At 35.6% G+C, this 12367-nt stretch overlaps 2 protein-coding genes across 2 annotated transcripts; one reads left to right on the top strand and one right to left on the bottom strand.

The window, feature by feature from the left end:
* On the bottom strand, window positions 1-7796 carry LOC129883270 (ubiquitin carboxyl-terminal hydrolase 2). The gene is made up of 3 exons (XM_055957907.1): window positions 7487-7796; window positions 3680-6612; window positions 1-505 (listed from the first exon to the last, which is right to left on the bottom strand). The coding sequence occupies exons 2-3, from the start codon at window positions 6604-6606 to the stop codon at window positions 271-273; spliced, it is 3162 nt and encodes a 1053-aa protein (XP_055813882.1). The 5' UTR covers window positions 6607-6612; window positions 7487-7796; the 3' UTR covers window positions 1-270.
* A 1690-nt stretch (window positions 7797-9486) lies between these two features.
* Window positions 9487-11022, top strand: LOC129883269 (uncharacterized). The gene is made up of 3 exons (XM_055957906.1): window positions 9487-9640; window positions 10541-10643; window positions 10753-11022. Exons 1-3 carry the CDS (start codon window positions 9634-9636, stop codon window positions 10844-10846), a joined length of 204 nt encoding a protein of 67 aa, XP_055813881.1. The 5' UTR covers window positions 9487-9633; the 3' UTR covers window positions 10847-11022.
* Window positions 11023-12367: the final 1345 nt, after the last annotated feature.

Genomic DNA, 12367 nt, shown 5'->3' with positions numbered 1-12367 from the left:
TTTAGTAAATAAGGATTGCTTTTTCCATAAATAAAACAAAGAATTACACTTTCTCAACATGTACATCTTTAAGTGATGGCACATTGAAATTTCAAATAACAAAAAATGGGTGTTAATACTCTATGATTGTAGTAATACAACTCACATTTTACCTCTCCAGAAAACCCCTCTCTTTGTGTATATGTATTTGTTTCTCACATGCGAACATATAGGGTGATCAGCTCAACCCCGACCATTTTGATGTTTCAAAAAAATGCAAAGAAATTTGTATCAAATTTCTTCGTAGAACAAAATATAGGCTTCACTCCGAAGAACTTCTTCCAAAGGGACCTCTCGTACGTAAGCATCACTGGTATAATACCACACATAATCTTCTGTGTCCTTGTCTTTCCCAGCGATCTTTGGGCCTCCTCTAACATATGCAACATAGTGACCTCCTCTCATAGTCCCTGAATGTTCCACGACACCCACAAGTCGGTATTTGTAAACCTCTCTCTGCAAGCACCTGCAGTTGCACATTTCATCATCAGACAAGTGCAGTACATATACCAACAACAATAACATACCCAGTGTAATCCCCTACAAGAGGGGTCTGGGGAGGGTAGGATGTACACAGACCTTACTCCTACCTATGTGGGGGTAGGGAGGCTGTTTCCGATGGACCCTCGTGCAGTACATATGCCATTTTGCAAAAAGAGACTTGAATTGTTGAGGTACTAGAAATGCAAACTGACATTTTGAAATCGAAGCTTCAAGACAGAAAATGTACAAGCAGAATTCGAGAAGTCCACAATAAGTACGAGGCCCTACTTGGTCCCTGGAGATAATATGCAGTTTACAAGTTTCTCCATGAGTCCCACTCTACTTGGTTTCAAATGTATTCTCTTTCTTCTCTGGCTTTGCAGCACAAATCTTGTTTTATTTACTATTATCAATTCTACACATCAATCTACTTATCTTTGAGAGACAAATTCTATCTCTTCTTTTGGATAGGCTTACTTCAATAATAGATGTCACAAGTCCAATATATAATCAGAAATAAACCGAACAGACATTTTTAAAGAATAAAGAGTTCACATCCTACTTAGAATAGATACTCACAGATCTGCCAATTATTTCATCCTTAGCAATTGTTTTTGGCGAACCAAAAATTCAGTTCATTACTTATTGAGAACTGAAGTATCTACACACCAATTAGAACAACAACTTCATACATGAAATTGATAGTCCTAAGGAAGACAGATACAAAACTCAGAATTTGCACTGCTGTCCCCTTGCTCATGAAGGTCACTAAAGAAACCAAGGTTAATTTTTATGGATGAAACTCCACATAATCATTCTCAAATTGATTAGCAATAAATTAAGATGTTCATTCATTTGAAAAAAAGTTTGACAGAGGCGTAGTAGTTGTTGTTTATCATTTGAATAATAATTTCCATGCAGAAACCTCAATTAGATCGCAGTTTTACTATCTAAAATTTGAGAACGTGAATAATAAGCTGATGGAACAGGTTAGATAGAACCGAGATTCAGAGACAACCAAATGACATGTCACCAAGAGGAGCAAGAAATAAAAAAATACAAAGGAATGGAAAAGACTGTCAATCAGTGACGAAAAGCAGAAGGCCTCTTTATATGATACTTTTCAGACAGATGCTTCCGTATTGGACCTCAATATGCTTATACCTTTCAAAGGTGCAGAGCATGAAGAAGCAGGGGACAGTGTTGTTCGACAATTCTCTAGAAGCACAAAGAAAGTAAAATTGAGAACAAACTTAGAAATCCCAAAGGCAGGGATTACCACGATCATTCACTGTTTAGATAAGCGACAGTCTATTTGACTATGTTGAAAATACCGCACTTTTCTTAAACAATACCAAACATTAGTTGCTACTTCTCATATTTATTAGTCAAATTAAATCAAACAGTAGCAGCTACTTTTTTGAGTTTATTCGACCCAAGAAAGATTTTAAAAAATGCTTCTAATCTACTTGACGAGATTTATTACTTTGGACAGGTTTTTATTGAAAAGCTATCTATTGTTCTCAATCCCCAATGTAAAAAAGTTCCAAAAGCATTTCCAAAGCCTCTGACACACAACTGTGATGCTGATAAAAATTAATCGATGGTGGATTATATATGAGAAATAGCACAGTACTCTTTTTATTTGTACTATTTTCCTATTAGTAACCATCATCATTGAAACATGAAGTGAAGTGATTAAAGAACTCGTGCAAATAAAACAAAGGGTGATGAGAACTCAAGCGATTGACCTTGATATCATACACACCACAGAAGTTTCTTCACCTGACCAGAAACTAAATCATCTAACTGTGGGCAAGTTGAGTACTCCAACAGCTTCATAGGACCCAAAACCGTGTACATTGTGAAACAAGGGAGATTCATGGCTAGGGTAAACGCCAACCAGCTACAACTGAGGCGGAAGGAACACAATCTTGAATTTTTATGTGGATATCACGGTCATTGAAGATAACTGATAGAAAGTCAGGGACAAGTATAATATTAAAGGTACATGACAATCCTTTTCTCTCCCAAAATCATATTCATGGAAAGAGGAACAAAAAGATATCATGAAGGTTATCTAATCTTCCCATGTACTGCCCTCGCCTTAAACCTTTCAAAATCTAGCCTCTTCTGAAAAGCCTGAGTCCTGAAATCAGCACTAAGGCTAACAAAGTTTTAGAATTCAAATAGTAGAATCACTTCTTTTTTTTGATACGGTAATTTGCTAACTCTAACCCACAACTTTAAGGTTGGAGGTGCTTTCCACTTAACCTACCCTCTAATAGAATCACGACCTATCGAAGAAACAACAAAGAAACTAACTTTGAGGCGGTGTTGTTAAAGGCACATTTAAACCCTGAAGCGAGGCTCAAAATGTGTTGAGCGCTTCGCCTCACTTAATGTGTGCTTCAGATTCGTCATTGAGGTTCTAAGGGATAGTTTTACTTGCCAACAAGCCTTTCTGAAGAGGCGACACTAAGCAATTGTTATTCACTTTATCATAAACAAATTCAACTTATGTTTCGTGTACTAGTCATTCGTGCTTATATTTATTAGTCTTGGACAAAAAAAATATATTTTGTATTTTTTTCTCTTTGCACCTTTTTTCATTAAAGCCCACACTTTAATTGCGCTTAAAGCCCCAATGCACCTTAGGGCTTCTTTGCTTTTGATAACACTACTTTGACTGCACCCCAATTTGGTAGAGCAGAGTTAATCTAATGTCAGAGCAAAGGAATCAACAACAATGATTACGATAATGAGCTTATAAAGGCACAAGGAAAGGTGAATTTTAAGGCATTGAGGACAATCTTGATGGTACAAATCTAACTATACCCTAAACCCAAACTATGGCCTGCCAAAATCAAGAAACCCAAACATCATACCCAGTGTTACCCAGTGGTGTATATAACCTTAGCCTACCTTGTGCAGGTAGAGTGGTTGTTTCCAAAAGACCCTCGGCTCAAGTAAAGCATCTCTAAGGACAATCTTGAAGGTACACCCTTAAAAATGGAACTCAGGACCATATACAAAAGAAGAATACAGGTTTTCATTACAAGATAAAGAAAATTGCTCGAATCTCAATTTAGTGAAGAAGACAAAAGCAAAAGTTCTGATTTTAACTGATCTTCCAAATGAAGGAAAATTAACACACCTGGGATTAACAAAGGTTGTTAGATCAATAGTATCTCTGAAATTCACATGGCCACTCAGCTTACTTAAGCGTCCGCGAGCATCTTGGCTGAACCTCTTTAGATGAATTGTCAAAATAGGAGGGGCTTTATCAATGAGTATCCTTTTAGTTGCATCTCTTTCCACTTTGACACCTTTAGAGTCTGTCTCGTCCTCACTTTCTCCAGATGCATAATTAGAAGAACGTTCATCCAACTGAACTCGATTGTTCTGATTGTCACAATTTACTCGACTACAAGCTTCATCCTGACTTGAATGAACCCCACCTTCCGATGGGTGAGGGACTAGATCTTGATCAGCTCCGTAGCTGGTTTCTGGCATGCAGTTCGAGTAACCATTTATTCCATTATGGTACACCAACCTGTCATCAAAAGCATCTGACAAACCTTTACCGGCACTTCCATTAGTGGCTCTCAGATCAATTTCCCTTGGATTACTATCCTCTGGCGCATTCCCCAGATCCCCTGATCCAAGTTTCAGCAATTTCTTCTTCAATCTCATTCTCTGTTCTCGTAGAAGTTTTGCACAGTTTTCACATTGCCAAGCATGTTCTGTTTTAGATAGAAGCTCAGGCTTTGTGAAACAAGCCAAACAACTCTCCACTGACACTGGAGCATCAGTATTATCAACCTCATCTGGATCAGATTCAGTGCTATTTCCAACAGCAGAACTAGCTTCTCCGAATCCATTTGCCATAGAAGCAGCACCACTTAGTAAAGGCTTTTCAGCCAGCCCTGCAACCGGGTCAGGTTCGTTAAACAGGCCACCAAAACCATCAAAGTCCAAAATATCTTGTTCACAGTCAGCAGCATCTGGGGACACCTCGCTTTCTCCTTTTAGTATGTCACTGGTAGTTGAGGTTTCTTCTTTATATGGAAGCAACAAAATTTCTGAATCTTGTACCTGTAATGGGGCTTCCACTTCCTCCAGCCTTGTTGATGAATCAAGATTTGAATCCACCGAGAGGACCCGGCTGCTTGATGCTGAGTTATGCTCAACTTCTCCAGCATCCCAGTCTTTAGCCGCTACTTCTTCGCCAAATTGAGAAGATATATTGCAGTCTGGTGACTTAGATTGTCCTTGATCATCCAAGCACACTAAATCATCTGGAGAACAAGCTTCCTCACCACATGTCAATTTACTGTCACTAGGAGCATTCAGATCATTTTGCAAGGAGGCATTAGGTTGAACAACATTTTCAGCTGCACAACCCTGATTAGACAGAATATCAGCTTGAGGTGTGACGTCATCACCCTTAGGCATAATATCTTGATCAAGATACTCCGAACATGTAAAATTGTCCATGGAAGTCGACTGTCCAGTAACACCATCGTCATTTTGTTCATTACCATTAGGCAGGATATCTTGATCAAGATAATCCAACCATGTAAAATTGTCCACTGAAGTGAGATGCCCAGTAACATTGTTGACATTTTTCTCATTATTAGACTTCAAAGAGGAATATATATTATGTGAAGTTAAACCCATATTATCAGCCAAAGAACTAGCATCAAGAGAATCTACCAATGCACAATCAGAAGGAACTTCTGTTCCTTCAGCGATGGGCGCACTAGACTGTACCTGGCAGGACGACTTGCTATCGCTTTCTTGAGCACTTTGAGGATTAAGAGAAGCTGCATCTCTGCTAATTCTGGGGCGCACTCTTCCACTTCTCTTTGGAGCATGTTTTGCCTTCTTCGTTCGGGAAACTGGTTGAGCTTTTTTAGATGGAGTCTTCTTAGTGGGAACCGGTAATGAGAGATCCAAGAATGGCTCATAGACTAATGAAGAGTGTCCACACTCCAGACAAGTAACAGTACTAGAGAGATGACCCCCAAAGATGGCATCAACATAAGTAGGAGCCTTGTCATCATCCTGAGAAGACTTGAGTTTCTTTCTTGCAGTCAATTCCTCAGTACACAAACCGTCAAGCAAACAATGAAGTAACTCGTGACTGTCATGCTGTTGATATCCCCTAAACTGTGGAGCCTTCGCACACAGAGAACCAAAAAAGGATTTTGGATTTATAGCACTTCTTGAGGCATCTCCAATGCTTGTCTCAGTAAAGAGCTTTTTAAAAGCAGCAGCAAGAGGACCATCACATTCGTCCAGTTCAAGAAAGTAATCCCGTAATCTATTTATTGCTAGTAGGTTTTGAATTATTGAATTGAAAAAGCAAGTGTTTCCTAAATTAAACAATCCCCTAACAATGTAGACACCTTTCCTGTAGGCACCAATGTCAAGACTAGCTTCTGACTTGATCCTGCTCGTGATACTCCCCTTCCCAAACCAAACATCCTCAGCATCAAGACTGGGCCCTTCAGAGGGCCGCCCTTTAATCATCTTGGCAATGTCCTGAAATACATCTTTTTGTTCAGTGCCATCCTCTACTTTTTCAGCAGGAATTAGTCTGTCGCACGGGAAACACCATCGCAACTGAGGATTTTCAAATTGTACAGCCAAGTGGTGGTGGTACTGTCTTGCATGCCGAACTGCATGGCTCTGAGGAGTAGTAGGAAATCCAGCACCTCCACACGAAAAATGACCACACTCTAAACAGACCCAAATGGCTTTAGACACCAACTTTGATTCTCCACCTCCCTTCTTTTTTCCATGTTTACCTTTTCCTTTACCAGCCCGTCGATTAACTGATCCTTCCCTGCAATCTTCACACTTAACAGGTCCTGAAGAGCCAAGCTTAGCAGAGACTTTCTCCACATCAATACCCTTATCAATATGGGGGCATATATTTTTCTCATTCACAGCTGTAACTCCACCCACAGGTGCATTAACTTTTTCAGTGTCTTGTTGAGCAATATTTGGAGATGCCACGGGGTTCTGCTTCTCCTTCGCACCAGCTCTAGACTTTCTCTTAGCCTTTTTCACCATTATTCCCTACAATCAAATCCAGAAAAGATCATGGACCCGTAATACAATACACTAATACATAAATAACTACGTTACAATATTCCATAGGCACCACTTCTAACCTTGTCCTAACTTTACTTGTTAAAACCTACTTCTCAAAGATCATTCACTTAGATGAATAGATGACAGAAGCTCATGACACAATCATTGAGTTCACATAAATAGACCTCAAATGGCAAAGAAACCAAAAGCTAGATGTCGCAACAGAAACAACAACAACAAACCCAATGTAATCCCACAAGTGGGGTCTGGGGACGGTAAGATGTACGCAGCCTTACCCCAACCTTTATTGGGACCGGCAATGTGAACTAGCTCATACAAGATTGCAAGTCAGCGAAAAAGCTAGATGTCGTGTTGCAGGGAAAAACAAAACAAGATTGCAAGTCTAGTAAAAAAAATTTCATCCCATAAAGGAAAACTTATTACTATAAGACAAAATCAACTAAACATATCTTAATCAAGAAACTAAACAGCACCAAGACCAAAATCTACCTAATAGATTAAACAAAAATACATTCAAAAATTGCAAGTCTAATAACCCATCCATCTCACAATTTCATAATTCAAACTCTTTACTATCAAATCCCAAATACCCAAAAAACATACCATTCACAAAACTCCAATAACTAAACAATAAACAAATCAGCTAAACTTTTCTTATTCCTTTCTCTTCTTGATGGGTACTTTCAATCTTCATATCCATGAGATTGAAATTCAAAAGGGTACCCTAAAATCGTTTCTTTTTATTAATGTTTCATATAACAAGTCTAGATACATACATCCAAGTTAATAAAAATAAAAAAACAAAAACAAACAAGTTCAATAAAAAGGGTATTCTCACCTGAAACTATGGATGAAAAAAGCAAGAGATTTCCCCCAGTAATTTCAAAAGATTATCGGTCACATAAGAAGAGTACAGATTTAGTATATCATATAAAAAAGCAGCTACACAGAGAGAAAGAGAGGAAAAAAAGAAAAAAGAAAAAAAAAATGGGGTTTTTTTGGGCACTTGCTAGCCTTCTTCTACTGCTAACAATGGAGGTGAAAGGGGAATGTTGTCTCCTTTTTGTGGGTTAAAATTCTTTGGTTTTAGTTCAAAAACCTCTTGATATGGCAATTTAGGAGTTAGGGTTATTAATGGAAGTAATTTGTGGTTAAATTCTTACTAGATTTTAATCAAGGCTTATATAGTCTAAAATAGTGTTTGTATTAGGGATATTTAGAACGGAATCAGGTAGAACTGAGATATGTTAAAATTATTTTTTTATGTACAAGTTAACTTTTTTTAAGTTTGCTGTTCGTATTTTGAAGTCACTAAAAGGGTGTTTAGATTATTTTTTAAAAAATAGCTTATAAACTGAGGGATTGTTTGATTTGGAAATAAGCTATATCAGATTAATTTTAGGATTGGTCAAATGAAAATACGTAACTTAGGTATGCTTTGTTTCACTTGAAAAATTAAAAAATTGAACTACAATTCAAAGACTTCTAAGGTATAATGTTAGTCAAGTACAATTGGATTCTTATGGTAAAAAAAAAAGTCGTAAATTCTGACATTATTATACGTCGTGGTGAATGCAATTGTTTTAAGATTGTTTATAATTTTGCAATACATGAAAAATTTGATGTGTGTATAATGAATGTCATGACTAGCTACACAGTGGAATTTATATAAAAATTCTTAAAGAATTTAAAAGATTTTAAAGTGATATCATTAAATACTCCAATAAATGTAAGATCGCCTAACCAAAAAAATTAATTAATTTCAATTTCATAAAAAAAAATTTAGAAAACATCATGTCTTAGTTTAATTGGTGCACATATGTATCTTGTTATTTTTTTCATGGATTATTTTCTTATTAATGTGCATGAAAAATATAACTTCACTTTTCGTGACTTGGTTGTTGCTATGAACAAGTCAAATAATTTGCATGCGATGACGAGGTCACAAACAAAGTAAAAGTTCAAATAGCTAATAGAACAAAGTTATTGTCAAAAATATAGGTGGCTAAGCTCAATGACTCAACATATCCAAGAAGTACAAGTTTTGATCACAAAGATAGTAACGCCCAACACCAACTTTTTGGGAAGTTGATATATAAAATTAAAATGTATCATCTACAAGATTAAATGATATTTTTATCAGAGAATAAAATATATGTTGGACTCTATTTTTTTTTCTAGCATAGTTTTTGTCCCATTGTATTTTCATGATGACGATTTTAATGAGGCATATATGCATGCGTATTATTAAATATGTGTATTTTTTTTACTGAACTTTTGTCATTGAGTTTTTAAGGAGGCACATTATCAAATAAGGAGAATATTATAATTAAGTATATTAGTTAAATATAAATATCCTGAACTTTAAAAGTGTAATTCCACCATTATGTGTAGTAATACTCATATCTCCACTATATTTTTATTTACTTCTCACCACTTCATAATCATTCCCACAATCTCAATAATTAATATCATATTTATGACACTATAAGTTTTTATATGTAGTCCTATATATAAAATTATTGAGAATCATATTTTACAAACTTAAAGACATTTGAAACACTTGAAAAAATAAGAAAATTTCATACTTTTCTGTTGTCTCTCTTTATTTGTTTTATATTTTTTATTTACTTTATTTTATAATATCATCAAAATTTATCATATATTTTTGTCAATCAATATATATAACTTATATATTTTTAATTTAAGCGATTGAACAAACGATTATTTAGGTGCCAACTAGATCAATAACGTTATGTACAACTAAGGAAATGATTTTTTTTAATTCAATTTGTGATTAGGAGAAAAGAAAAAAGTCAAAACCTAACTAGTTAAACAATTAGCCCTTTAATTCTCCATTATTACAAATCTCCCCCTACCACTTTATATTTTCCTCTATTGTCTACCTTGTCTTTCTCCAGCGTTTGTTTTGGTAAACAGACCATCTTCCGATTCTTCTCCACCGACCCATTCAACTACTTTACAATGACTCATATCCTTCAAAATCCATGAGTATTTTTTTAATGTAATTCTTGCATAAATTCTTACAACTTTCAGTTTTTTTTTAAAAATTGTTTTGATTGGTAAATTTGTTAGTATTTGGTAAAGTTTGGTGGTTTTTGTGTTGTCTTGTGGGTATTTGAGATTTATGCTTATGGTTGTTTGTAGGGTGTCTTCTTTTGAAATTTTATGATAAAAATTGTACCTTTTTGTGTTTAGTTTTGTGGGTATTTGAAATTGATTGAGATTTATGTTTACTGTTGTTTGTGTTGTGTTTTATTTTGAAATTTATGATATAAATTGTATCTTTTTTGTGTTCAGTTTTGTGGGGTGTTTGAAATTGATTGAGATTTATGCTTATTGTTGTTTTTATGGTGTTTTCTTTTGAAATTTATGATTAAAATTGTATCTTTAATGTGTTTAGTCTTGTGGGTAGTTCAAATTGATTGAGATTTTAGGTTTACTGTTGTTTGTATGGTTTTTTTTCCTGAGACTTTTGTGAGTTCTATGATAAAAATTGTGTCTTTTTTTGTGTTTAGTTTTGTGGGTACTTTAGATTGAATGAAATTTTATGTTTTCCTTTGTGTCTAATGGTGTTTTCTTGGTAGCATGATTATGTGTGTGTTTGGAATCTAATCAGATTTATGTTTGTTTTGGTGTTTTCTGGTGTTTTTTTATTTTTTTTGTTAAAGATTGTACCTTTTTTGTGTTTAGTTTTGTGGGTAGTTCAAATTGGATGAGATCTATGTCTCCTTTTGTGTATCATGGTGTCAGTCTTGGTAACTTTTGTGTGTACATGAAATTTAAGCAGATCTACTTTTTGTTTTTGAAGTTTTTATGGTGTTCTTGTTGTGGATTTGTATATTTTTGTGTTACCTTGACTGAATCAGACGCGGAAATCAGAGAGAAAAGGATCGGGAAAGAGCTGCAGCTCGTGCTGGTAAAGGCAAGAAGGGAGCTGATGATGGTTTGACTCCTGAGCAGCGCCGTGAAAGGTTTTCCTTATTTTCTTAATTGTACTTGTTGTATAGGTTTTATGTATTTTGCCTTGTGTTAATTATTGGATTTTGAGTTTTTTTATCTTTATATGTTTGTTGAATGTAGGGATGCGAAAGCTCTGCAAGAGAAGACTGCAAAGAAAGCAGCAAAAGAGGCAGCCGGGGGTAGCAATGCTGGAACTAAGGATACCAAGAAATAGAAAGCTAGGTGTTGTTACTTCCATTGCAGTCAGTAATTCGTCATTCCTCTTTGTTTGTCATGTTATTCACTGTTTAAATGTTGTGATGCAATACAACTTGACACGTCTGGATTGTCAATCCATCCGGTTTTGAACTATCTTGTCTTTCTTTTAGTATGATAAACTCCATCTCCTAATCTCTTGTGTTTCAGTTGTTGCAATACTCATGTCAATTATGTTGATATAGAGTTGAAATGCAAGGCAGGGTATATGTGATATCAATGTCATTAGTGGAGCGTTTTGTGTTACATTCAAGTTTGTTTATTGTGTCATTTCTTTTACTTGAGCCTTAGGGTCTATTGGAAACAAACTCTCTACCTTGTAGGGGTAAGTTCTGCGTACACACTATCCTTCCCAGACCCTACTTGTGTGATTCCACTTGGTCTGTTGTTGTTTTTCATCCCAAGTATGCATTCATAGAATGCAGAAGGTTTCGTTCCAAGTACTACGGTTCTCTTGGAAAACAGAATGAAGGCCTTATTGGTGTTCAAAACTTCTGCACTGTATTCTCCAGATGCATATTATGCTCTAAGATGCTAGGAGCTTTCAGATTATTTGTGGATGATTTTGATACAATTTTAGGAGAGCTGTGGTCTTTGTGGTACTGTACCTTTCAGCATCCAGGGTTTCAAAAGTAAAATATGTGGTTCGAGACAGTTGTAGCCTCTCTACCTCTCAAGGTAGGGTAAGGTGTGCGTGCACGCTATTCTTCCCGACCCTACTTGTGGGATTAAACTAGTAGCCTGTTTGGATTAACTTATTTTTAAGCAGCTTATAAGTTGAAAACTGCTTATAAGTTAAAAAAAAAAATAGGTGCAGGCCAATTTTTTTTTTGACTTATAAGCTGTTTTCAACTTATAAATTGTTTAAAATAAGTTCATTCAAATAAACTCAACTATTTATTGGGGTTTATTTTAAGCGCAAAATGACTTTAAGTTGGTCAGCCAAACACTTAAAAAAAGCTGAAAACAGCTTATAAGCCAATCCAAACGACCTCCAGGTATGTTGTTGGTTCAAGACAGTTCTATATGGATAAAGGCTAGATAATAGTTTCTGCATGGTTGGTACATTATTATCTCACTATATAGAGGTGAGTAATAATGTTATCGCTTACTTGATTACTCTATGAAGTTATGGATCATACCATATCGTTGCTCATCCATTGAAAAAAATACTAAGAGGCTAGATAATTCCTTCGCATATGTCGATGTTTTGGTGGATAGAATTATCTGATACCTATGCTGATGAGAGGTTAAGTGGAATAGTCGAAAACATCTGGAATAGTTGAGGTGCATGCAAGCTAGCTCCGACATCACCGCTATTTATTTTTTTTAGAAAAAAAAGAATCTAGAAAACTAAATGTAAGATTGTTTTTGTTTGTAAAGAGTGGAGTAGGTATCACATGAAAATACAGCATTCATGTCAAGCTCTGCTTCAATTTAAGAAAAAAAGGCGAAAAAAGAGAGGAAGATGGATGTATTG

Source organism: Solanum dulcamara, chromosome 3, assembly GCF_947179165.1.
Source record: "Solanum dulcamara chromosome 3, daSolDulc1.2, whole genome shotgun sequence".
Classification (NCBI taxonomy): Eukaryota; Viridiplantae; Streptophyta; class Magnoliopsida; order Solanales; family Solanaceae; genus Solanum; species Solanum dulcamara.
Note: the sequence above shows the minus strand (reverse complement) of the source record. Positions and strands in the feature narration are given on the sequence as shown.

Bases quoted from the DNA above. Each gene is read 5' to 3' on its own strand.
- LOC129883270 (XM_055957907.1), bottom strand. From the start codon at position 6,606: ATGGTGAAAAAGGCTAAGAGAAAGTCTAGAGCTGGTGCGAAGGAGAAG. The intron at 506-3,679 runs GTGTGTTAATTT...GTGCAACTGCAG, and splicing joins ACAACCTTTGTTAATCCCAG to GTGCTTGCAGAGAGAGGTTT.
- LOC129883269 (XM_055957906.1), top strand. The intron at 10,644-10,752 runs GTTTTCCTTATT...TGTTGAATGTAG, and splicing joins CCTGAGCAGCGCCGTGAAAG to GGATGCGAAAGCTCTGCAAG.